Here is a 26,487-nt window from a genome sequence, read left to right on the forward strand (position 1 = left end):
TGGACTTTGTCCATGCCTGTGCTTCAGCTTCAACAAAGCCATGATTTTATAAGCCATGATTTCTATAAAAAGGAAATACATTTTTCTTATGAAGTTTATTAGAAAGGTTAAGGGTACCTCTCATCAAATAAACTTTTGATATATTATAGATTAATGTATGCAGAATAACTTTACAATTGCATGTTATTAAAAAATATGCTTCTTTCTATTTAATTTTCCACTTTGAAGAAATGACCACTAGGGGTCTCCCTACCAGTCCTGGCAGCAAGCATTTCAGACTCATGCTGGAGTCCTAAACACTACGAGCTGTCAGCCTGCTTTGTTCAAATCCTGTTTGGCTGTGAACAAAGCAGGCTGGCAGCTCTGAGTGTTTAGGACTCCAGCATGTGTCAGAAATGCTTGCTGACAGGACTGATCGGGAAAAATACAATAGAAAGAAGCATATTTTTCATTAACATGCTATTGGAAAGTTATTCAACATTCATAAAATAAACTTTTGATATATTTTAGATTAATGAGAGGTACCCTTTAATGTTTTGCCAAGATGTCCAACATATAAAAAGTTTTTTTGTATCTGACTGTGCCCATTTAATGACTGAGAGGACCTACAAAAGAGTAGTGGGTGGAAATGCCTCCTGAGATGTGTGCAAATCTGGTGGCCAACTACAAGCAATATCTGGCATCTGTTATTGCAAACTAGGGTTTTGCCACCAAGTACTAGGTCATGTTTTGTAAAAGTGGTCAAATTAATTCATAAGTAAAGTGCAAATCAATTCATAACTTATTTTAAATGTATCTCTCTGGATTTTTTGTTGCAATTCTGTCTCCCACTTTTCAATTAAACCTACCAATAAAATTATTATTATTAAATTATGTTAGTTTTTTTTTCCTTCATTGTATATATCCATAATATTAATATACATACTAGCTGAGTACCCGCCATTGCCCGGCTTTTCCTTCCTAATCCTTGTTGGGGAGGAAAATAAACAAAGGAGGAAGCTTTTGACCTCCTGTCCCGACCTCCTATCTTGAGCTCCAATCCGGAGCTCCTATCCCGACCTGTAATATGTGTACCAGTTATTGAAATATCTCCAGCCGAACGGAAGTTTTGTGAGAACACACATTTCCCATTGATTTGCATGAGACTTTAAACAAAAACCCCGACACTCAAAAATGGGGGTAGTTAAGGGTTAAATTAACTATCCTATATTTTAAGTGGACATATAAGTAACATGTGGCCAAGTATTATTGAAATATCTCCAGCCGTTTGGAAGTTATGCAGTAACATATATTTCCCATTGACTTTAATCATAAACCCCGCCCCTGGCAAATGGGGGTGAGTAACGGTTAGATTACCTATCCTATGTTTGTTGTTGACATATAAGTAACATGTGTGCCAAGTTTCATGTTAATATCTTTAGCCATTTGGACGTGATGCTGGAACATACACACACACATTGAGTGTGTATATATAAATAGATAGATAGATAAGATAGATACACACACACATATATATATATATATATATATATATGATGCATGGCAACTTGGTGATAAAATCTACTTCTTTTCATGTCAAACTTGGCAAGTAACAACAAAAGTGGAAGTGGTTTCAAGAAGACTTCGTTCAAGCCATATTCATTATTAACAGTTGTAAGCATCGATGCAACATTATGCCAGCTTCATAGCATGCACCATTTAAGAAAATCTGGTGCAAGCTTTGACTAACATAAAAAAAGCCAGCCTAAGGAAATGGTGACCATAGACATTTTTTGCTCTAACTAAAGTTGGCAAAAGCAATAAGAATTGCAAAGCATGCAATGGTGAACTCAAAAGTCACTAACTTTCTTGAAATAGTTCTTCTTTAGGTAAATAACAGACATAATATGTCGTATGTAATAGACATCACCCATAACGACATATATATTACCTCTAGCACAGGTCCAGCCCCCAGTATGGTTCTCTCCACTCCACTTGCATAGCCTTTCTGACTCAGCGCAGTCAGACAGTGTATTAGGAAATTGGTACTTTGCGTCTTTCCAGATCCACTCTCTCCAGAGATCACTATGCATTGGTTAACTCTCTTCTTTAACATTGTATGATAAGATACATCCGCAATAGCAAAAATGTGGGGCTCCAATTTACCCAGATTGTGGTTGTCGTACATTTTGACATACTTTGGGTTATAGATAGGTAAGAATTTGAAAGGATTTATAGCTATTAAAATACTTCCGGCATAGGTGTAGATTTTCTGTTTTAGAAAACGAACTTTCAAGTTTCCTAAAATGGTTGACTCTGTAAGATTGGGCAAGTTACATAGATCATTGTAGTCCTCCTGGGGACGGGGAAGAAATCCCCTCTCCACAAGCCTCCTAGCCGGTTCCTCTTCAGACACATGAGGGAGGTGTACATATTTAATGGTCCCATCCTGATTCTTCTCTTGTAGCAGGAAGTAGTATCCTTCTGTCTGCAAATGCCTCTCTTGAGCTTTTCGTGGCCACAGACGCACCCTCTGTACTGGAGAGTCATTGGCATCTAGTACCCACTCCTCTCCTCCAGACTCCTTTACTTCAGTCAGAACATAGGTTTTCGAAGAGTCCAGGCACAGAGAAGCAACTGCATTTTGGATGACGTCGGAGGCAGACGATTCCTTTGTGGCCAAAACAGTGCAGCAGTTGGAGTCTTCCTGAGAGAGTTGGGAATAAATGTACAGATTGTAAGACGCCTTGTCATGGCTGGCGTCATTTTTTAAACTCATTCTGTGCCAGTCCTTGGTTCTGCATGCCGTGTATCAGACAGCTGTATTCAGCATCTAAAAAGGCAATAAAGAAAAACCTTTAGCGGTATATGGTAGAAGTGCTGGAAATACATTTTCATAATGTTACTATGGACATAAACATCCACAGAGATACAATCACTTGAAAGGCCCAAGTTATGCTAATTACCTGTTTTAACACTTGTCTACTTGTTACCTTATGTGCATTTATACTTTAGATTTTTTCCTATATGGTATTTCTTTAGCTGTCAGCTATTCCTCTCAACCCTCAAGTATACATGTGCACCCCTTACCAAATATGCATGGGTTATTAATGAGGAGAGGATAATAAGCCACTGGCAAAAACCTCCTCTGATGGAGATATTTCTCCTAAAAGAACAAAGGGTTGAGGTATTCTGAATTTCAACCTGCCTGCCCCTTCTCTCCCCCGAACATCTGCCATCAGGGGGAGGGTCAGGACACCCCATGCACATTAGATAGCACAAGTACTGCATGTACATAATGTAGAAAACCCACGTTTTAAAACCTACAGATAAAGACTTTGCGGATCTGCAGCAGAATGCAAACTAGGGATGTCATTTTTCCCAGCACCATTAATGGGGAAGCTATATTATAATTACACAGCGTATCTGCAACATTGTATTCTGCAGATAATAAAATGTGCACAGCAGGTCAACTGTCCAAAGAACATGGATGAGAATTTATCCTCATTGCTGCTATTATAACATGAAGACTTTCCACAAGCATAGCTGCTGCAGAAAAATCCAGCATAGCCACTAAATATGCACAGATCCCAAATCTTTAGGGTATTGTTTAAATTAGCTGGTGCCTAGGGCATATAAGAGAAACTAGTCGCCGCCACGCCCCCTACATATATCTCTATGGTAGTGCCAAAGATAGACAAACATCTCTCCCATAGAGATATATGGAGGAGGCGTGGTGGCCCCCACTTCGGGCAGGGGTCGTGACGTGCTGCTCTGGGAGAGAGCCGGGACTCCGTACAGGAGAAGGCAGGGGGTCACAGTGGTCGGACCCCCCCAGTGATCTATAACTTATCCCCTATGCTGTGGGTCCCTATCCAGTTTTTCCGTATTTCTAGGCATGGGACTTTTTAATAATAGATATGTTACAAGTATTCTGGCACAAATAAAAATAAAGTCTCAAATGACCGACAGTCTTTTCCATACCAGAGCCAATTGTCGTTGGGATCTATGAAAGTACATTCTCTACAAGCATCAGGAAATAATTCCTTTAAGACATCAAATCACAGAAGACATCCTGTCAGACTGACTCGCTGCCAGGTCATGCTTAGGTCATATTAAATTATGTATAATCTTCCAAGTGCAGTCAGTATCATAATGTACACTAAATGGAGTCTAACGCATAGCACATGGCTAAACCCTACTCTACAATAGCTTTATCATGAACAGCGGATACTTTTGTAGTACACTGATGTTTTACTCTGATCTATTCCAGGCAACGGCCATATGTCGCAATAATGCTGCTGATTTTCGGCAGCAGTTCACCACCAAAAAACTCATAGCAGAAAATCTAAATCTAATTGTGCAGCGTTAAAAGGGTACTCCGCTGTAAACATTATCCCCTATCCAAAGAATAGGGTATAAGATGTTAGATCGTGGGGGTCCCGCCACTGGGGACCCCCACAATCTCCGCTGCGGCACCCCTGTCATTTGGTGCACGGAGCGAACCACGCTTTATGCCCAATGACTGTCGATGCCGGCCACCATGCCTCCTCCATTCACGTCTATGGGAGGAGGCGTGATGGCTATGTAATAGCTGTCACACCCCTCCCATACTCCCATAGTAATGACTGGAAGGGGCGTGGCATGATGTGACAAATGCGGACGCTGCAAGCTTCCGTGTTTGGACCGCCGCCACTGCAGGCCCGGAGATCATAGGGGTCCTCAGCAGCGGGACCCCTGTGAGCTAACATCTTATCCCCTATCCTTTGGATAGGGGATAAGATGTTAGCAGCAGAGTACCCCTTTAAGATTTGTTATGGACCTCCTAAAGAATATGCAAATAAAACATGTAGCATAATAAAAAACATACATAAAGTCCATGGGAAAAATACTCAAACCTGCAATGTATTGGCAATATACCACTGGTCAGATTCCACACTGATACAGCATGGAGCTATGAATTTTTAAATCGGATTCACTTCCCTGGTACTGTAAATTCTGTACAAAATAAGATTTCTACGTCAGTTTGCGGAAACAAAGTGAGCAAAATAAAAAATGGTTGAAACGGAATGTGTGATCCCTTTAACCACATTTTTGCTTTTGTTTTTTTCTACTTTCAGTTTACTAGCTATATTTTAAAATAATTATTGATAGGATTACAGTGAAAGGTGACACCAGTTGAATATATATACATACACACATAATAGCGGTTGGCCACAGATCAGCCTCTCCTCCCTGTAGAATGACCTCTGAAGAGTTTAACTACCATGCCCAGGCCCACCTTTCTATTACTCTAAATGGGACAGTGTCAGTCTATTGTTATCTATGTATATGAAGCATCTCTCTAAATGCTGTAAAAAACCTCTCAGGCAAGATGGCTTCCCCAATAATAAATGCTACTAAAAAATAAAAAAAATAAAAAAAAAGTTACAATTAGAAAACAGAAAGTTAAGAAGAAAACAAATTTCTATATCTGGCTCTACTATGTTTAAAAAAAAAAAAAATCTAGGCAATACATTAACTTCAGAGTATAAAAAAAACATAGCTATTGCATTATCAAAATGTATAATCAGCCTGTAACATTTTCACAAAGGGGCATGGACGACCCCTTGCAGTGCCAGTGGAGTACCCCTTTAAGTGGCATAAGACAGACAAGTGCATTTGGCATGCTTTGAGCTAAAGGGAAATGATTTAACATACCGTAGTCTAAATAAGCACAGTGCCAATTAGGGGTTAAAAGCACTTTCACAGTGCTGGATTTAGATCTACAAACTTTTGCTTGTAAGCTGAGCAAGTAAGCAGCAAGTGCATGCATGGAGGAGGTGGAAAGCGAGAGAAAATGGACAATCAGCCATGCCTTATGGGCACTTGCTGCTCATTTGCATATATAAAGATTTTTTATTTAAAAATGCTCATAAGCAAAAAAGTACATATTTAAAAAAAAAATTATAAAAAAAAAGCTCCAAAGCCACAACTCTACATGGATAAGTTTCCCTGTAAAGGAGCCTGTTTGATATGCATGGCTTTTGTAGCCCCTGTTGTCTTCTCTGGCTGCTTGATATTCTTTGCCACCCTTCCCTATTCTTCAGTATGAATACTACATTTCCCTGCAGTTCTGTTCTCACTTTCTTCCAGCTTCCTCTCTAAAAGCAGCCGCTACCCTCCTACTCTGTGAGCAGAGAGATCAAGAGTCTGATTCGCTGAGGCTGCACACACTTCCCAGCACTAAAGGAAGCATGACTCATCAGTGCAGGGCAGATACCACATGGTCTGTCTCTTAGGAGGGTGAGGGCTGCTTTCAGAGAAGGACTTTTTTTTTTTTTATTGGTTATCACCAGATACTGCAGGGATGTGGAATTCCTATCGCCCAACGCCCGGGACATGCAGTTACGAGCGCCCGGCAGGTGAATTTTTCCATCCCTTAGCCCTGTTCGGACAAGCAGGGCCAGACCTCATAAGCACAGCGGTGCTCAGCAGTCTGTAGGGAGCGGGCTCCGGACTCCTGCCTGCTCCGTACTCTGCAGCCTCTGGCTGTTCTCAGTAGTCGGGGGCCACTGCTAATAGCCAGCATGCGGCTGGCTATTAACCCTTTAGATCGTCGCTGTCAAAGCTGACAGCGGCCTCTATGGGGACATGTGAATGCTCCCTGGTGGTCCAGTGGGGTGGTTTTTCATGTTAAGTCGAAAACAGAATTACAGAAAGCAAATGATAAACTCATAGGTACAGTTTCCAACAGTATGGGTATGGACCAAAAGCCATTGTTTCATGGTACAGCAAGTGACACTTTAGAAAACCAGTCAAAATGCAATCCAATCTGCAAATCAGAGCAGGAGGAGCTGAGAAGATTGATACACATTTAGATAAATAAATTACATTTATTTATCTAAATGTGTGAGCAGAGTCATCTTATTAGTAATGTAAGTCTTCTATACTAAATTATAGAAAAAGAAAATTTTCTGTTGAGATATTGAGAGAATGCAAAAAGCCATTACATTACTATTTAAGGGGTAGGGATTTAATTTTGAATATTAAGGAAAACGACCCCTAAAAAAATCCCACCACTAGGGGTCGTCATGCCTACTGGGATACTAACCAGTTCTGCAGCAGCATCAGGCTTGTCCATGAGTCATGGACAAGAGAGGAGTCATGGACAAGGCTGCATGAGCAGACACGCAAATCTCCTCCCACCACCACAAGGGAGGGACACGCCCCCTTCCCCTGAGAGAATTTTTAAATTTACATGGTCAGGATTAGGTACTGAGTAACAAATTATTTATTTATTCATTATTTTTTGGGGGTACAATCGCGGTGATGTCCAGGCACTAACACCTTAGATGTGGCGATAAAAGTTGATCGCTGCGTCTAAAGTGAAAGTAAAAGTATCCTGGCAGCTCAGTCAGGCTATTCGGGATGCCGCGATTTCACCATGGTGGCCTCGAACAGCTGAGATGATGGGGGAGGGTCCCTACCTGCCTCCTCTCCGTCCGATCGGTGATATGCTGCTCCATGCCAGGCTGGAGCAACAGAGTGCCGATAACACTGATCAATGCTATGGCAAAGCACTGAACAGTGCATGCAATCAGACTATAGGGACTAAAAAATGATGTTAAAAAAAAAAAAAAAAAAAGTCAATAAATATGATTTAACCCCTTTCCTAAGAAAAGTTTAATGGTCTATTCACACGTACAGTATTCTGTGCGGATTTAATGCGCAGGATTTTCTGCTGCAGATTTCAATGTAAACTGAACACAGCTTGGAATCCTGTGCATCACATCTGCGCAGATTACTGTACGTGCGAATAGACCCTAAATCACCCCCCTTTTCCAAAAAAAAAAAAAATTATAAAAAGCGATCAAAAAGTCCCATAAAAGGGTACTGATAAAAACTTCAGACCACATCGAAAAAATAATAAAAAAAGAGGACAATTTTAAACATTCTAATTTTTGCACAAAAAGTTGTAATTTTTTAAAGGGGCACTCGGGTGAAAAACTTTTTTTTTTTTTTTTTTAAATCAACTGGTGCCAGAAAGTTAAACAGATTTGTAAATGACTTCTATTAAAAAAAAATCTTAATCCTTCCAGTACTTATTAGCTGCTGAATACTACAGTGGAAATCATTTTCCGTTTGAAACACAGAGCTCTCTGCTGACATCTGTCCATTGTAGGAACTATCCAGAGTAGGAGAAAATCCCCAGAGCATATGCTGCTCTGGACAGTTCCTAAAATGGACAGAGGTGTCAGCAGAGAGCACTGTGCTCATGATGTCAGCAGACAGCTCTGTGTTTCAAAAAGAAAAGAATTTCCGCTGTAGTATTCAGCAGCTAATAAGTACTGGAAGGATTAAGGATTTTTAATAGAACTAATTTACAAATCTATTTAAAATTTCTGGCACCAGTTGAATTAAAAAAAAAAAAAAAAAAATAAGTTTTCCACCGGAGTACCCTTTTAACCCCTTAAGGACCAGGCCATTTTACACCTTAAGGACCAGAGCGTTTTTTGCAATTCTGACCACTGTCACTTTAAACATTAATATCTCTGGAATGCTTTTAGTTATCATTCTGATCCCGAGATTGTTTTTTCGTGACATATTCTACTTTAACTTAGTGGTAAAATTTTAAGGTAACTTGCATCCTTTCTTGGTGAAAAATCCCAAAATTTTAAGAAAAAAAATGAAAATTTTGCATTTTTCTAACTTTGAAGCTCTCTGCTTGTAAGGAAAATGCAGTGGTAAGGAAGAAAAAAAACCTTTTCAAAGGGCGCTGCTGTTGTCCTGGTGAGATGAAGATGAAAAGTCCGAGGCAGAAGTATTTTGCAAGATATAGCTTCTTTATTGGTGTAGAATCATAGCAAGCAGGGATACAGGCTAGATAACGCGTTTCGGGGGACAGCGCCCCCTTCTTCAGATCAGTGATAACAACTGGTGGTGCTTACATGGTATATACACTTAAAATGGGCGCCAAACATAAGGGGGAGGGGCTACAGTAAACAGGGGCACATACTGTAAAGGCATGATAAATACATCAAAATAGACATGCAAATCATGAAAACCTATTCTGACACATAGAACAGCCTGATGGAATGGAGCTATTACAAAAACTCTAAATAAAATCATTGGTGAACAGTAGGTAATATGCGCGCATCTGGAGCCGCTGGCCGCAGCTCCGGAGCGTGCGGCGGAAGTGGCCGTTGCTACAGACGCGTATCCATGCAGTCTGTCGGAAGCGTCCGGCCAGAGAGCGTTGCCCGGGAGACGCACGACGCGCAGAGGCGCAGCGCGTCACGGGCAGCGCTCAGGAGGCCGGCTCACCCGTGATGACAGGCACTGAAGTCCCTCGCTGGAACCCACAGGAGGGAAAATGTCAGGATGATAGTATATGATGAATAGGCAGTGGTAGTTAATGTGTATGGACGTCAATAAAAGGTTCACTGAATATGGACATCTTGAACTACAGCCAGTGATGTGGCAATGAGAAAAATGGGGGGGCTTAAGGGGTGGAGGGAAAGTAATAAGGGGGGGGGGGGGGGGGAACAATGGACAGAGACAGAAAAACGATCTATGATGGTAGAAATAATAATGAAAAATAAATAAAAATAAATAAAAGTAAATATAAATAAAAATAGAATTAGAAATAAAAATAGAATTGGAAATAAAAATGAAAATAAAAATAAAATAAAAATAAATTTTAATTTTTATTTTCATTTTCATATTTATTTCCAATTCTATTTTTATTTCTAATTCTATTTTCATTTATATTTACTTTTTTTTATTTATTTTTATTTATTTTTCATTATTATTTCTACCATCATAGATCATTTTTCTGTTTCTGCCCATTGTTTCCCCCCCCCCCTTATTACTTTCCCTCCACCCCTTAAGCCCCCCCCCCCCGCCCCCCCATTTTTCTCATTGCCACATCACTGGCTATAGTTCAAGATGTCCATATTCAGTGACCCTTTTATTGACGTCCATACACATTAACTACCACTGCCTATTCATCATATACTATCATCCTGACATTTTCCCTCCTGTGGGTTCCAGCGAGGGACTTCAGTGCCTGTCATCACGGGTGAGCCGGCCTCCTGAGCGCTGCCCGTGACGCGCTGCGCCTCTGCGCGTCGTGCGTCTCCCGGGCAACGCTCTCTGGCCGGACGCTTCCGACAGACTGCATGGATACGCGTCTGTAGCAACGGCCACTTCCGCCGCACGCTCCGGAGCTGCGGCCAGCGGCTCCAGATGCGCGCATATTACCTACTGTTCACCAATGATTTTAATTTAGAGTTTTTGTAATAGCTCCATTCCATCAGGCTGTTCTATGTGTCAGAATAGGTTTTCATGATTTGCATGTCTATTTTGATGTATTTATCATGCCTTTACAGTATGTGCCCCTGTTTACTGTAGCCCCTCCCCCTTATGTTTGGCGCCCATTTTAAGTGTATATATACCATGTAAGCACCACCAGTTGTTATCACTGATCTGAAGAAGGGGGCGCTGTCCCCCGAAACGCGTTATCTAGCCTGTATCCCTGCTTGCTATGATTCTACACCAATAAAGAAGCTATATCTTGCAAAATACTTCTGCCTCAGACTTTTCATCTTCATCTCACCAGGACAACAGCAGCGCCCTTTGAAAAGGTTTTTTTCTTCCTTACCACTGCAAATCTATCCAGGACTGGCTAGTCCTGTCCTGTACCCTGGGCTTAGCAGCTGTATCCGGTGGACTATTATCCATACCACTAACCCCACCGTGGGTCTACATGCGAGTTTTTTGCCCGCTCAAGGTGAGCACCCAACATCTACTCTTCGACTAACCCCTCCCACCTGTCATCAACGGTATCACACTAGGCGCCTTTCCGTCGGTCTTTCCTTCTTTTGCTCTTTTCAGATTTGTAAGGAAAATGGATATTCAAAATAAAACATTTTTGGGTTCACATATACAATATGTCTACTTTATGTTTGCATCATAAAATTTATGAGTTTTTACTTTTGGAAGACACCAGAGGGCTTCAAAGTTCAGCAGCAATTTGGAAATTTTTCACAAAATTTTCAAACTCGCTATTTTTCATGGACCAGTTCAGGTTTGAAGTGGATTTGAAGGGTCTTCATATTAGAAATACCCCACAAATGACCCCATTATAAAAACTACACCCCGCAAAGTATTCAAAATGACATTCAATAAGTGTATTAACCCTTTAGGTGTTTCACAGGAATAGCAGAAAAGTGAAGGAGAAAATTCACAATCTTCATTTTTTACACTCGCATGTTCTTGTAGACCCAATTTTTGAATTTTTTCAAGGGGTAAAAAGGAGAAAATTTTTACTTGTATTTGAAACCCAATTTCTCTCGAGTAAGCACATACCTCATATGTCTATGTTAATTGTTCGGCGGGCGCAGTAGAGGGCTCAGAAGGGAAGGAGCGTCAAATGGTTTTTGGGGGGCATATCACCTTTAGGAAGCCCCTATGGTGCCAGGACAGCAAAAAAAAAAAACCACATGGCATACCATTTTGGAAAATAGACCCCTCAGGGAACGTAACAAGGGGTAAAGTGAACCTTAATACCCCACAGGTGATTCACGACTTTTGCATATGTAAAAAAAATAAAAAAATAAAAATGTTTTACCTAAAATGCTTGGTTTCCCCAAAATTTTACATTTTTAAAAAGGATAATAGCAGAAAATACCCCCCAAAATTTGAAGCCCAATTTCTCCCGATTCAGAAAACACCCCATATGGGGGTGAAAAGTTCTCTGCTGGCGCACTACAGGTCTCAAGAGAAGGAGTCACATTTGGCTTTTTGAAAGCAAATTTTGCTCTGGGGGCATGCTGCATTTAGGAAGCCCCTATGGTGCCAGAACCGCAAAAAAAAAAACACATGGCATACCATTTTGGAAACCAGACCCCTCGGGGAACGTAAAAAGGGGTAAAGTGAACCTTAATACCCTACAGGTGTTTCACGACTTTTGCATATGTTAAAAAAAAAATTTTTTTTTACCTAAAATGCTTGGTTTCCCAAAATTTTTACATTTTTAAAAAGGGTAATAGCAGAAAATACCCCCCAAAATTTGAAGCCCAATTTCTCCCGATTCAGAAAACACCCCATATGGGGGTGAGAAGTGCTCTGCTGGTGCACTACAGGTCTCAGAAGAGAAGGAGTCACATTTGGCTTTTTGAAAGCAAATTTTGCTCTGGGGGCATGCCGCATTTAGGAAGCCCCTATGGTGCCAGAACAGCAAAAAAAAAAAAAAAAAACACATGGCATACCATTTTGGAAACTAGACCCCTCGGGGAACGTAACAAGGGGTAATGTGAACCTTAATACCCCACAGGTGATTCACAACTTTTGCATATGTAAAAAATAAAATAAAATTTTTACCTAAAATGTTGGTTTCCCAAAAATTTTAGATTTTTAAAAAGGGTAATAGCAGAAAATACCCCCCATAATTTGTAACACAATTTCTCCCGAGTACGGCGATACCCCATATGTGACCCTAAACTGTTGCCTTGAAATACGACAGGGCTCCAAAGTGAGAGCGCCATGCGCATTTGAGGCCTGAATTAGGGACTTGCATAGGGGTGGACAAGTGCCACCTCACCCCTGCAGGCTCTGGCTGTTCGGGGCCGTCTCTGACGGCCCCGATCAGCCAGTAATTCCGGGTCACTGGAGACCCGATTGACCCGGAATCGCCGCAGATCGCTGGACTGAATTGTCCAGCGATCTGCAGCCATCGCCGACATGGGGGGGCATAATGACCCCCCTGGGCGATATGCCGCGATGCCTGCTGAACGATTTCAGCAGGCATCGGGCACCGGCTCCCCTCCGGCTAGCGGCGGGGGGCCGGGAATGGACAGGACGTACTCCTACGTCCTCGGTCCTTAAGGACTCTGAAACGGGGTCGTAGGAGTACGTCCATTGTCCTTAAGGGGTTAAGACAAGTAAAACAAAATCAAACCTATATAAGTTGGGTTTCATTTTAATCGTATGGACCTCCAGAATAAATATAAGGTGTCATTTTTACCCAAAAGTGCACTGCGTAGAATCGGCAGTAGCAAAATTGTGTTTTTTTGCTTTCAATTTTGCCTCACAAATATTTTTTTTCTGGTTTTGCTGCAGATTTGGTGGTGAAATGATTGACAGTATTACAAAGTAAAATTGGTGGTGCAAAAAACAACCCCTTCATACGGGAGTAGGTGCACAATTGAAAGCGTTATGATTTATAGATGGAGAGAAGGAAAAAAACTAATGTACAAAATGAAAAATGGCTGTCCTCAAAGGGTTAAAAGAGGTAATTCGGTGGAATTTTTTTTTTTTTAAATCAACTAGTGCCAGAAAGTTAAACAAACAGATTTGTAAATTTCTTTTTTTTAAATCCTTCCAGTACTTATCAGCTGCTGTGTGCTCCACAAGAAGTTTTATTTCTTTCTGCAGTTCTTTTCAGCCTGACCTCAGTGCTCTGCGGACACCTCTGTCCATGTCAGGAACTGTCCAGAGTACAAGCAAATCCCCATAGCAAATCTCTCCTGCTCTGGACAGTTCCTGTTACAGACAAAGGTGTCAGCAGAGAACACTGGTCAGACTGAAAAGAACTCCAGAAAGAAATACAACTTCCCGTGGAACATACAGCAGCTGATAAGTACTGGAAGGATTAAGATTTTTTTTAATAGATGTAATGCAAATCTGTTGTTTAACTTTCTGGCACCAGTTGATTTAAAAAAATAAAAATTCACTGACATACCCATTTGACCCCTTAAGGGTGCATTGCCACCTGGCGTATTTTGCTGCTGCGTATTTTCCTAACCATTGACTTCAATGGTAAAATAAAATACGCAGCAGCAAATACGCAGCAAATATGCCTGGTGGGAACGTACCCTAAAGGGGCGTTACAGGATTTTTTATTTTTATTTGACTATGCTACAGAAGGGCTGTAAAGTTGGTGTTGTTCATAATATATAGTGCCTGTACCTGTGTGCAATGTTTTTTTTAACAGCATACAAAATGACTATTACTGTCTGGCAGGTACGTACTAAAATCCCCTTATGGTGGATTACCCCTTTAAGGACTCAGTTTTTCCATTTTTTCCTCATCACCTTCTAAAAATCATAACACATTCAATTTTGCGCCTATAGACTCATATGAGGGCTTATTTTTTGTGCCACCAATTGTACTTTATAATGACATCAGTCAATTCACCACAAAATTTACAGCAAAAGCAGAAATAATGTATTTGTGGGTCAAAATTGGAAAAAAAATTCAATTTCGTAAATTTTGGGGGCATCCGATTCTACACTATGCACTTTTCAGTAGAAATGACACTTTTTATTCTGTAGGTACATACAGTTGCAAAAATACATAATTTATATAGGTTTTATTTTACTTTACTACTTTAAAAAAAATTATAACTACATGCACCAAAATTAGTATGTGTAAAATTGTCATCTTCTGACCCCTATAACTTTAATTTTTCCGCATACAGGGGATGTATGAGGGCTCATTTTTATTCGCCGTGATCTGAAGTTTATCGGTACCATTTTTGTTTTGATGGCACTTTTTGATCGCTTTTTATAAATTTTTTACGGTATATGACCAAAATTACACAATTTTTTACGTGTATGCCATTGGCCGTGTGGTTTATTAACAATATATTTTTATAGTTCTGGACATTTACGCACGTGGCGATACCACATACGTTTAATTACATTTTTATGAGAAAAAAGGGGGGGCGTGATTCAAGCTTTTATTAGGGAAGGGGTTAAATCACTTTTATAAATTTTTTTTTTACACTTTTTTTTGCAATATTATAGCCTCCATAGGGGACTATAACATGCAATACCTTGATTGTAGAAACTGATCAATGCTATGCCATAGCATAGCATTGATCAGTGTTATCGGAGCTCCATTGCTCCAGCCTGGATCTCAGGCGCGGAGCAGCAGAGTGACGACTGGACGGCGGAAAGGTAAGAAACCTCCAACTGCCCTCAGCTGTTCGGGACGCCGTGATTTCACCGCAGCGGTCCCGAACAGCCCACTGAGCTAACTGGCAACAGTTTTTTAAAGGGTTAATACCGGACATCAGACCGATCGGCAATGTCCGTTATTAGCCGCGGGTCCTGGTTGCGGATGCCAACCGGGACCTCCCGGTTATGAAGCGCGCTCAGCCCGAGCTCGTTTCACATATCAGGAGCCGGTGCAGAACGTAAATGTAGGTCCTGCTTCATTAAGGGGTTAAGGACCAAGCCCATTTTGGCCTTAAAGGGGTACTCAGCCCCTAGACATCTTATCTTCTATCCAAGGATAGGGGATAAGATGTTTGATCCTGGGGGTCCCGCCACTGGGGACCCCCACGATCTTGGCTGTGGAACCCCTTTGAATAGGGGATAAGATGTCTAGGGGTGGAGTACACCTTTAAGAACCAGGGCAATTTTATTTTTGGATTTTGTTTTTCCTCCTCGCCTTCTAAAAATCATAACTTTTATATTTCCATCACAGACCCATATGAGCGCTTGTTTTTTGTATGACCAATTGTCCACACGGTAAAAATGACATGTTTTCTTTATTTTGTGGGTCAATACGATTAAAATAATACCCATGGTTACATGCTTTACTGTTATTGTAATGCTGAACAAAAAAATCTCGAACTTTTATCAAACAAAATCCGTATCTTTAAAATCCTTCTATTTTGACCACCTATAACTTTCTCATTCAGTGTGAATGTGGAAATCCTATCGCCCGACACCCGGGACATGCAGTTCGGGGTGCCGGGTAGGTGAATTTTTAATACATTTTGCCCTGCTTCAGGCAAGCAAGCAGAGCCGGACCAATTTCCACCTGTTATTTTATTATGCCACCGATCAGGGTGTATGGAGCGGGCTCCTCACTCAAGCCTGCTCCATACCCGCTGGCCCCCAGCTGATTTCAGTAGCTGGGGGTCGCCGCTAATAGCAGACACGCGGCAATCGCCGCAGCCAACAATTAACCCTTTAGATCGCCGCTGTCAAAGTTGACAGTGGCATCTAAAAGGGACCTTTTAATCATTTCTGTTGGTCTAGTGGGGTGGATTGCCCGCCCCCTCCCCCACCAACCCTGCAGTGCAATCGTGGGAGTGTGGGTGGGGTGGGTTTAGCTGGAGGGAAATACTATGGAGGTAGCCGGAGGGCTTACCTCTCCTTCCATGGCTACAGTTGATCTGTATGTGATTGAGCCTGCCTGGAACAGGCTCAACCAAATGAGCACAGATCAAACAGATCAATGGAGTTCAATAGAACTGCATTAATGTGTATGAGAAATTGAATGATTCCTCCAAAAAGTCCCCTAAGTGTAAAAAAAAAAAGTTTAATATAAAAGCCTAAAAGGCATACATTAACCCCTTCCATATTAAAAATTCTCATCACCCCCTTTTCCCCCATTTTCCATATAAAAAAGATGTAAACATGGAACAAAAATAAACATATTTGGTATTGGCAAGTAGTTATCCAAACTACCAAAATATAACATTATATATCCCGTACGGTCAATGGCGTTAACGTAAAAAAAAAAGCCAAATCACAGAATTTCGTTTTTTATGTTTATAACATTATATCCTAGAGAAAATTATGTAGAAAGCGTTCAAATCCGATCAATACCAAAATGGTACCGATACAAACAGCAGATTATGGCACAAAAAATGAGCCCCCATAGAGCCCAATATACAGAAAAATCTAAATGTTATTGGGGTCAGAAAATTTTCACCGGAGTAGGGGATGTTTATTGGAAAATAGGTTACCCCATCACAGGAAAATAAAGTCTAGTAATCACATAAAACTTTAGCAGGTAAGGTAGTAGAGAGATCGTTTTGTAAAGTGTATAGAGATTATTACTATGATTTGACTTAGTCAGCAAAGAAAGAATGATGCCACGTGTAAGTTTGGTCTTTAAACTATCAGACTGACAAAGCAGTACAAGTATTTTAAGTTTCCTTAGCTGACACTTGTAAATTCCGTTTGATGTCAGATTAAAGAAATTATACAGGTCTAATGCAAATGCAAATACCATTACAATAACATGTGACATCACTAGGCTGTTATGTGGCATCTAAATTAGCTGAGAAAAACTTTAAAAACAAAATACTGTCTAGTGATAAATACTTGTCCAAATTTGAATCATGCTCCAGTATATTGTCTGGGCAAATACCTTTACATTTATATGGATGCTGTTGACATCACAGAATAACATCCTTTTCCACATAAAAATAGTTTGAAGGGCTGCCCAGCAACAGACACTGCCTTTAGTGAGGGATACAGGTGGATCTCAACTATATGGTAGAGTCTTGTAACTAGTGTACTAAGTGCTTAAGGCATATACCGTTAACACCTTCACGACGAGCGACGTACATGTACGGCGCCGCGAAGTGTCACTTGGCGCGCGGCGACGTACATGCACGTCGCGGGGTTCCGGGAGCGCCGCATCACCGGTAGCGGTGATCGGGCCGGGATGACTGCTGTTATCTAACAGCAGGCATCGCGGCACATCGCCGAGGGGGGTCCTGAGACCCCCCCCCCATGACCGCGATGCGCGCAAATCGCAGGTCAATTCAGACCTGCGATCTGCACGATTCCGGGTCATACGGGTCACTGGTGACCCGGAAAATAAGAGGGATCAGGGGTGTCCGAGACACCCTCGATCCCCCTAAAGGGATAGGAGTTTGGTGGCAGGGGTGCCACCCCTCCTATCCCTGCTACTGGTAGCCCGAGCGACCGACCGATAGCAGACCGGGGGAGGGTGGGTTAAAGTTTGGTTCCCCCGCTTTGCCCACCTATCGGTGTCCGGGCAAAACGGGGGAACCGTCCAGGGAAGGTTTGCGCCTTAGGTCCCTACCTGGATCCCGGATCCCCGTTCGCAATCCTCCCCCACGTGCGGCGGCAGCGGCGGCAGCAATACTTCCGGGTCCTGCTAGGTGAGTTGTTGCCTAGCAACATCCGGAGGGCCACAGTTTACAGTGGTCTCTAAACCGTGGCCCTCCAGATGTTGCAAAACTACAACTCCCAGCATTCAGGAACAGCATAAGGCAGTCTTGGCATGCTGGGAGTTGTACTTGCGTGCCTCCAGCCATTGCATAACTACATCTCCCAGCATGCCCTTCCGCAATCAGTACATGCTGGGGGTTGTAGTTTTGCAACAGCTGGAGGCACGCTGGTTGGAAAATACTGAGTTAGGTCACAGAACCTAACTCAAGGTTTTCCAGCCAGTGTGCCTCCAGCTGTTGCAAAACTACAACTCCCAGCATGCATGGTCTGTCAGTGCATGCTGGGAGTTGTAGTTTTGACCCCCCTCCCGTGTGAATGTACAGGCTACATTCACACTGGCGGCAGATTACAGCGAGTTCCCCGCTACAAATTTGAGCTGCGGGAAATTTTTCGCTGCAGCTCAAACCCCTAGCGGGAGACTCAGTGTAATCTGCCGCCAGTGTGAATGTAACCTAAAAACACTACACTACACTACCATAAAATAAAGAGTAAAACACTACATATACACACGTACACTGCCCCCCCACCACCCCCCTCCCCAATAAAAATGAAAAACGTATTGTACGGCAGTGTTTCCAAGATGGAGCCTCCAGCTGTTGCAAAACAAAAACTCCCAGCATTTCTGGACAGCAATTGACTGTCCAAGCATGCTGGGAGTTTAGCAACAGCTGGAGGCACCCTGTTTGGGAATCACTGGCATAGAATACCCCTTTGTCCACCCCTATGCAAGTCCCTAATTCAGGCCTCAAATGCGCATGGCGCTCTCACTTTGGAGCCCTGTCGTACTTCAAGGCAACAGAATAGGGTCACATATGGGGTATCGCCGTACTCGGGAGAAATTGCCTAACAAATTTTGGGGGGCTTTTTCTCCTTTTACCCCTTATGAAAAGGAACAGTTGGGGTCTACACCAGCATGTTAGTGTAAAAAAATAATTTTTACACTTACATGCTGGTGTTGCCCTATACTTTTCCTTTTCACAAGAGGTAAAAGGGGAAAAACGCCCCCCAAAATTTGTAACGCAATTTCTCCCGAGTACAGAGATACCCCATATGTGGGCGCAAAGTGCTCTGGGGGCGCACAACAAGGCCCAGAAGGGAGAGTGCGCCATGTACATTTGAGGTGATTTGCACAGGGGTGGCTGATTGTTACAGCGGTTCTGACAAAAGCAAAAAAAAAAAAAACACACCCACATGTGACTCCATTTTGGAAACTACACCCCTCACGGAATGTAATAAGGGGTGCAGTGAGAATTTACCCCCCACAGGTGTCTGACGGATCTTTGGAACAGTGGTCCGTGAAAATGAAAAATTTTGCACAGCCCACTGTTCCAAAGATCTGTCAGACACCAGTGGGGGGTAAATGCTCACTGTACCCCTTGTTACGTTCCTCAAGGGGTCTAGTTTCAAAAATGGTATGCCATGTGGGGGTTATTTTGCTGTCCTGGCACCATAGGGGCTCCCTAAATGCGACATGCCCCCCCGAGCAAAATTTGCTCTCAAAAAGCCAAATATGACGCCTTCTCTTCTGAGCATTGTAGTTCGCCCGCAGTGCACTTCAGGTCCACTTATGGGGTACCTCCATACTCAGAAGAGATGGGGTTACAAATTTTGGGGGGTCTTTTTTGCTATTAACCCTTTAAAAAATGTGAAATTTGGGGGAAAACCAACATTTTAGTGGAAAAGAAAAATATTTTTACATATGCAAAAGTCGTGAAACACCTGTGGGGTATTAAGGCTCACTTTATTCCTTGTTATGTTCCTCAAGGGGTCTAGTTTCCAAAATGGTATGCCATGTGTTTTTTTTTTTTGCTGTTCTGGCACCATAGGGGCTTCCTAAATGCGACTTGCCCCCCAAAAACCATTTCAGAAAAAACGTACTCTCTAAAATTCCCTTGTCGCTCCTTCCCTTCTGAGCCCTCTACTGCGCCCGCCGAACACTTTACATAGACATACGAGGTATGTGCTTACTCGAGAGAAATTGGGCTACAAATATAAGTATACATTTTCTCCTTTTACCCCCTTGTAAAAATGCTAAAATTGGGTCTACAAGAACATGCGAGTGTAAAAAATGAAGATTTTGAATTTTCTCCTTCACTTTGCTGCTTTTCCTGTGAAACACCTAAAGGGTTAAAACATTTACTGAATGTCATTTTGAATACTTTGGGGGGGGGGTGCAGTTTTTATAATGGGGTAATTTATGGGGTATTTCTAATATGAAGACCCTTCAAATCCACTTCAAACCTGAACTGGTCCCTGAAAAATTGCGAGTTTGAAAATTTTGTGAAAATTTTCAAAACTGCTGCTGAACTTTGAAGCCCTCTGATGTCTTCCAAAAGTAAAAACTCGTCAATTTTATGATGCAAACATAAAGTAGACATATTGTATATGTGAATCCAAAAGAAAAATTATTTGGGATATCCATTTTCCTTACAAGCAGAGAGCTTCAAAGTTAGAAAAATGCTAAATTTTAAATTTTTTCATCAAATTTTGGGATTTTTCACCAAGAAAGGATGCAAGTTACCATAAAATTTTACCACTATGTTAAAGGAGAATATGTCACGAAAAAACAATCTCAGAATCAGAATGATAACTAAAAGCATCCCACAGTTATTAATGTTTAAAGTGACAGTGGTCAGATTTGCAAAAAAGGGCTTCGTCCTAGAGGTGAAAATGAGCTCCGTCCTTAAGGGGTTAAGCATCTACAAAATATCTACGAAGACAGGACATAGTAGAGGAAAAAGTGTGCTGGACTAAACAGAATGGCCCTGTCGCTGGGAGTGATATACAGAAAACTACACACATTGGGGGTGTATTGGTTTACAAGGTGCTATGCGAGCAGAGAGAAACATTTAAACTTTCAGGAGTATGTTCAATGTAAGAACAGAAGCATTTACACAAGGTAAAGAAGCCCAAAACATATATGCATAGTTAGCCTTGATTTACCTGGCATGCATAGAGTGAAACATACCAACAAGGTTCTCTCCCTGTCTCCTGTACATACTATAGAGTGGGGGTGGCTTGTCACAGGGTGCATTTTTCTCTGAATTGTCCATATATATTGTTCTCGTAAGGACCTTACAGTGAAAACAAACATTTTAACTACCCACCATTATACAGACCCCAGAATCATACCCCACCATAATACAGACCCCAGAATCAGACCCCACCATAATACAGACCCCAGAATCAGACCCCACCATAATACAGACCCCAGAATCAGACCCCACCATAATACAGACCCCAGAATCAGACCCCACCATAATACAGACCCCAGAATCAGACCCCACCATAATACAGACCCCAGAATCATACCCCACCATAATACAGACCCCGGAATCCTACCCCACCATAATACAGACCCCGGAATCCTACCCCACCATAATACAGACCCCGGAATCCTACCCCACCATAATACAGACCCCGGAATCCTACCCCACCATAATACAGACCCCGGAATCCTACCCCACCATAATACAGACCCCGGAATCCTACCCCACCATAATACAGACCCCGGAATCAGACCCCACCATAATACAGACCCCAGAATCACCCCCCCCCCACCATAATACAGACTCCAGAATCAGACCCCACCATAATACAGACCCCAGAATCATACCCCACCATAATACAGACCCCGGAATCCTACCCCACCATAATACAGACCCCGGAATCCTACCCCACCATAATACAGACCCCGGAATCAGACCCCACCATAATACAGACCCCAGAATCACCCCCCCCCCCCCACCATAATACAGACCCCAGAATCACCCCCCCCCCCCACCATAATACAGACCCCAGAATCACCCCCCACCATAATACAGACCCCAGAATCACCCCCCCACCATAATACAGACCCCAGAATCACCCCCCCACCATAATACAGACCCCAGAATCACCCCCCACCATAATACAGACCCCAGAATCACCCCCCACCATAATACAGACCCCAGAATCACCCCCACCATAATACAGACCCCAGAATCATACCCCACCATAATACAGACCTCAGAATCACTACAATACAGACCCCAGAATCATACCCCACCATAATACAGACCCCAGAATCATACCCCACCATAATACAGACCTCAGAATCATACCCCACCATAATACAGACCCCAGAATCATACCCCACCATAATACAGACCCCAGAATCACCACCCACCATAATACAGACCTCAGAATCATACCCCACCACAATACAGACCCCAGAATCATACCCCACCATAATACAGACCTCAGAATCATACCCCACCATAATACAGACCTCAGAATCATACCCCACCATAATACAGACCCCAGAATCATACCCCACCATAATACAGACCTCAGAATCATACCCCACCATAATACAGACCCCGGAATCATACCCCACCATAATACAGACCCCGGAATCCTACCCCACCATAATACAGACCCCGGAATCCTACCCCACCATAATACAGACCCCGGAATCCTACCCCACCATAATACAGACCCCGGAATCATACCCCACCATAATACAGACCCCGGAATCCTACCCCACCATAATACAGACCCCGGAATCCTACCCCACCATAATACAGACCCCAGAATCAGACCCCACCATAATACAGACCCCAGAATCACCCCCCCCCCCACCATAATACAGACTCCAGAATCAGACCCCACCATAATACAGACCCCAGAATCATACCCCACCATAATACAGACCCCAGAATCATACCCCACCATAATACAGACCCCGGAATCATACCCCACCATAATACAGACCCCGGAATCCTACCCCACCATAATACAGACCCCGGAATCCTACCCCACCATAATACAGACCCCAGAATCAGACCCCACCATAATACAGACCCCAGAATCACCCCCCCCCCCCACCATAATACAGACCCCAGAATCACCCCCCCCCCACCATAATACAGACCCCAGAATCACCCCCCACCATAATACAGACCCCAGAATCACCCCCCACCATAATACAGACCCCAGAATCACCCCCACCATAATACAGACCCCAGAATCATACCCCACCATAATACAGACCTCAGAATCACTACAATACAGACCTCAGAATCATACCCCACCATAATACAGACCCCAGAATCATACCCCACCATAATACAGACCTCAGAATCATACCCCACCATAATACAGACCCCAGAATCATACCCCACCATAATACAGACCCCAGAATCATACCCCACCATAATACAGACCCCAGAATCACCACCCACCATAATACAGACCTCAGAATCATACCCCACCACAATACAGACCCCAGAATCATACCCCACCATAATACAGACCTCAGAATCATACCCCACCATAATACAGACCCCAGAATCATACCCCACCATAATACAGACCTCAGAATCATACCCCACCATAATACAGACCTCAGAATCATACCCCACCATAATACAGACCCCAGAATCATACCCCACCATAATAGACCTCAGAATCATACCCCACCATAATACAGACCTCAGAATCACCACTCGCCACAATACAGACCCCAGAATCATACCCCACCATAATACAGACCCCAGAATCAGACCTCACCATAATACAGACCCCAGAATCAGACCCCACCATAATACAGACCCCAGAATCACCACCCACCATAATATAGATCCCAGAATCATACCCCACAATAATACAGACCTCAGAATCACCACCCTAAGATAATACAGACCCCAGAATCAGACCCTTCCATAATACAGACCTCAAGATCAAACCCCAGTCATGTCGCGCAATAATATACATACAGTTACATTAAAAGGGTACTCCGGTGGAAAACTTTTTTCTTTTTAAATCAACTGGTGCCAGAAAGTTAAACAGATTTGTAAATTACTTCCAGTAATCTTAATCCTTCCAGTATCTATTAGCTGCTGAATACTACAGAGGAAATTCTTTTCTTTTTGGAACACAGAGCTCTCTGCTGACATCTGTCCATTTTAGGAACTGCCCAGAGTAGCATATGCTTGCTATGGGGATTTTCTCCTACTCTGGACAGTTCTTAAAATGGACAGAGATGTCAGCAGAGAGTACTGTGCGCGTGATTCAGCAGAGAGCTCTGTGTTCCAAAAAGAAAAGAATTTCCTCTGTAGTATTCAGCAGCTAATAAGTACTGGAAGGATTAAGATTTTTTATTAGAAGTAATTTACAAATCTGTTGAACTTTCTGGCACCAGTTGATTTTAAAAAAAAAGTTTTCCACCGGAGTACCCCTTTAACTGACTGACAATTCACGTCTTACGGTCAGCGTTGTCCTCTTTCCTTCTGTTCTCCACCTGGCTCAGACCACCATGACGACTTTTTAAAGCCAAAACCCATCACTGCCGCATCTGGAGGACAAACATTGTAGTTTCTGCATTTTTACAGTGCTCACCACACAGTATAAAGTGCAGAATTCAGTGAAGTTTATTCAATTTCAAACAGGCAGGCCATGTTTCAGCGACCTGTCTTCGCCTTTGCCATGCACGAGAGGTGAGAAAACGTGGCCTGTTCTATAACACTGAAATGGAATAAACTGCACTGAATTCTGCACTTTATACTTTGGTGAGCTATGATTTTCCTAGGAAATAGGTAGGTAGCTAGCTATGCAGGTAGGTAAGAAGATGTGTAGTTAAGGTCATAGGTAGGTAGCAAGGTAGGTAAATGGGTAGCTATGTATATAGGTAGGTAGGTACCTGGGTAGATAGGTAGGTAGCAAGTAGGTAGCTAGGTAATTAGGTTGCTATGTAGGTAAGTAGCTATGTAAGTAGGTAGCCAGGTGGCTAAATAGGTGGGTATGGAGCCAGGAAATTAATAAGGTAGGTAGCCAGGCAGGCAATTGTGTGGGTAGCCAGGTAGGGAAGTAGCCAGGCAGGCAATTGTGTAGGTAGCTAGGTAGGGAAGTAGCCAGTGCTCCTCCACATCCAAATCATCACCCCCTCCCTGTCACCTGCACCCCCTTCCCACCTGAGCAATTCACAGAAGCAGCTTATTAATATCAGCAACCGACCAACCGATTATAACAACTGCCCAGGGCGGTGGGCTGACCACCTAATTAGAAATAATTTACCAGAAAATAAATATACTGCCCTAAGGGAAAATAATAAAATACTTTATTGGTAATCGCTATTAAAAAATGGTACCAGAAAGGTAATATTGGTAACCAAACAAAATCTCTCACATGACTATAGATGTGATGGTGTGCAGTTAAAGGTGTTGATGGGGTGACGGTAGGGTTGGGTTTAGGGCTGGGCGGTATACCGATTCATACTGAATACCGGAATTTTTGTGCTGCACGATATGAATTTTAACCCATACCACAATACCAGTCTGGCTCCTCCCTCTCGGGAATGTATGAATTATCAGCCCAGCGCTGTCCCCACATTGGGGAACTAATAACATGTGACCCGCGAGCTCTGTTCTGCTCTGCCCTCCTCATCCTCCTGTTTGTTTCGGCCACTGGCGCTGACACTCTATACTGTGCGGTATCCATTTGCTGTATCCCTATGCCTCGGCTGCAAAAGGTAAACAAAATAAACTTTAACTCACCTCCAGTTTGTCCGGTACCAGCCTCATCTGCTTCTTGGGGACGGGAACGTCGGACAGCCGTCAGCCCATCACCGGCCGCAGCGTTCCGCCTCGGCTGGTGATAGGTTGAGCTCACTGTCATGTAAGAAGCCGGCCGGCCAGAGCTCCTTATACGACAGTGGGCTCAGCCTATCACCGGCCGATGATAGGGTGACAGCTCTCCGACATTCACGTCCCCAGGGTGAGGCAGACGTTGAAACATGCGTTTATTTTGCTTACCTTTTGCAGCCCGGGCATAGGGATAGCGCACAGTATAGAGTGTCAGTGCCGGCGGCCGCAACTAACAGGACGAGGAGGAAAGCGCTTGCGGGTGACATGTGAGTAGTACCCCAATGGCGACAGCGCAGCGCTGGGCTGATAATTTGGGGGTGGGGGAGGAAAAATCGTTATATACCATGGAACCACCAAAAGTTACCGTGATACACACATATGGTCATACCGCCCAGCCCTAGTTGGGTTATGATGTTATTTCCAAGTTCTCAGATGGAAAAATGGGATATAGGAAAAGTGCCCACCCTACACACTTCAGACCCCCTTGATACTGTCCCTGCCTTTTTAGGGACCCATCTCTTTAAAAGGATGGCCATCCTATTAAGGAGATTGGTCCCTCAAAAGGCAGGGACAGTATCAAGGGGGTCTGAAGTGTGTAGGGTGGGCACTTTTCCTATATTCCATTTTTCCATCTGAGAACTTGGAAATATCATAACCCAACCCTACCATCACGCCATCAACCCCTTTAACTACACACCATCACATCTATTGCAACGTGTGAGATTTTGTTTTGTATGGTTACCAATATTACCTGTCTGGTAGCTTTCTATAGCGATTACCAATAAAGTATTGTATTTTATTATTTTCCCTAAGGGCAGTATAATTATTTGTTTTGGTGAATTGTTCCCTTCCCACCTCCCTCTAACCTGCACCCTCTTCCCTCCCCTGCTGAT

At 42.9% G+C, this 26,487-nt stretch overlaps 1 protein-coding gene across 11 annotated transcripts in view; it reads right to left on the reverse strand.

Moving 5' to 3' along the window:
• MYO9B (myosin IXB) overlaps window positions 1–26,487 on the reverse strand; it is a 195,539-nt gene that overhangs the window by 118,002 nt on the left and 51,050 nt on the right. For all 11 annotated transcript variants that reach the window (XM_056518137.1, XM_056518135.1, XM_056518143.1 and 8 more), the window contains exon 2: window positions 1,931–2,812. In XM_056518137.1, the coding sequence (XP_056374112.1) occupies window positions 1,931–2,758 (828 nt within the window). In that variant the 5' untranslated portion in view covers window positions 2,759–2,812. The remainder of the gene's footprint in view (window positions 1–1,930; window positions 2,813–26,487) is intronic.

The sequence above is a fragment of the Hyla sarda genome, chromosome 1 (assembly GCF_029499605.1).
Source record: "Hyla sarda isolate aHylSar1 chromosome 1, aHylSar1.hap1, whole genome shotgun sequence".
Lineage (NCBI taxonomy): Eukaryota > Metazoa > Chordata > Amphibia > Anura > Hylidae > Hyla > Hyla sarda.